Source organism: Branchiostoma floridae, chromosome 19 (genome assembly GCF_000003815.2).
Source record: "Branchiostoma floridae strain S238N-H82 chromosome 19, Bfl_VNyyK, whole genome shotgun sequence".
Classification (NCBI taxonomy): domain Eukaryota; kingdom Metazoa; phylum Chordata; class Leptocardii; order Amphioxiformes; family Branchiostomatidae; genus Branchiostoma; species Branchiostoma floridae.
The window spans coordinates 1,156,670-1,158,229 of NC_049997.1; the positions used below are offsets into that span (position 1 = coordinate 1,156,670).

The 1,560-nt window shown below is 37.8% G+C and overlaps 1 protein-coding gene across 1 annotated transcript in view; it reads left to right on the plus strand.

Annotated features, from left to right (window-relative positions):
• Positions 1–643: 643 nt before the first annotated feature.
• LOC118407056 (protein FAM193B-like) overlaps positions 644–1,560 on the plus strand; it is an 8,851-nt gene continuing 7,934 nt past the window's right edge. Inside the window, exons 1-2 of the mRNA XM_035807473.1 lie at positions 644–846; positions 1,389–1,444. Of these exons, the coding sequence (XP_035663366.1) occupies positions 644–846; positions 1,389–1,444 (259 nt within the window). The remainder of the gene's footprint in view (positions 847–1,388; positions 1,445–1,560) is intronic.

Consider the following 1,560-nt stretch of genomic DNA (forward strand, 5'->3'; position numbering starts at 1 on the left):
TTCGGAGGCGGTACTTACCACTTACGGATCCCAAAAGATTGCCCGCCGTTTTGGCACGTAGACAGCACGTATTTGCACTACGGCGGGTTGTGCCCGTAGCTTTAGTTGGAGGTGGCTGACCTCAATGTCTCAGGAGGAATCAATTCCAACGTTGGCACCTTGACACAAAAAGTCGTACCGCATGTCGTTTACCCCTTCACTACTTTATCTCAGATAATCAACTCTCATGCGCTCTTCACATGTACATGTTTTAACATCAAAATAATTCAGGCTAAGCTCCTACTTGTGTCACTTCGCCATTGACAATAATCACTATTTTATCTAGACATGAGCCATTGCGGTGTATTTATTAGTGTTTTGTTATATACCTTGTACATGTATTTGTTGACTTTTACGTTTTATTTGATGCATCGAAAATCATTCAACGATGCGTTGTATTCCTTTATAATACTAATATTCATTGAAACGTTTAAGTTACGGACTCAAACAAATTACATGTTTCTGTTATTTGATTTAAGAAATAAATCAAAGGCCGGAAACACGTAATTTGTCGGAGACTGTGACTGATAACCAATGCCTGTTTGACATCCGTGCATTCACTGCAGTGTATTCGCAGCATCCTTGTCTAATGCCTACATCTGTAATGGACACGGTACATATGAACAACATCCTGACAACAATCCTAATCAAACCTAACCAAGCAATACATATATACATATTTCAGTACGTTCTGAGCATCGACCCGAAGAATGGCACCGTCTCAGTAAAAAACACCCTGGGAGAGGAGGAGTCCAACAGAGACTGCACCATCTATGCAACTGACAGTGGAAATCCACCTAAACGGAGGTAAACATCCAATCATTAACTGACCGCATCTGTTGCTTAAGCTTGATAAATTTTCATGATCATTATCATAGTAATTGGTAACGGTTAACGTTGCAGTGAATAAAATGCATTTAGCGTACATTTGTGTTCTCACAGGAATAAATACAGATCATGGTGATAAAGGATAAGCAGGAATACAATGAAATATGATATCTATTGTCTACAATGACTATTACACACTAGTTTGGGTAGTTTTAACATCTCGCTTTTTTACACAGTTGTAAATGTACGGACTGGTGATGATATACATGGTTTATCTAATTGCATAATAAAGATGAATTTATATCCAAATAGCAAAAACTATTAATACAATTAGATTTGCTATGTAATATTGTTTATCAGCGGTTCAAGTCATCTCTAGCATTTACCGTTACAGTTTACGTGTTGTTGTCACTCGATCAAATGTAATCCAATTTTTAGAGTTTGACTTGAGACGTTTGTGATGGAATATTGACACTTATTGCAGTGTTTAACATACAAGTATATATTATCCATATTCCCAGCAACGCATCTTTGATAATAAAGGACCCAGATGAGCCACCGACTACGCCACCGTCAGGTAAGACATTTGATCGATTTTGTGTCAATTACACCTCAGTGTTGTCTATCAAATGAATGGCTCTAATGGTTCCTATTTTAATACCTGTGGGCCTGTAGATAAAAGTAGGTCATACT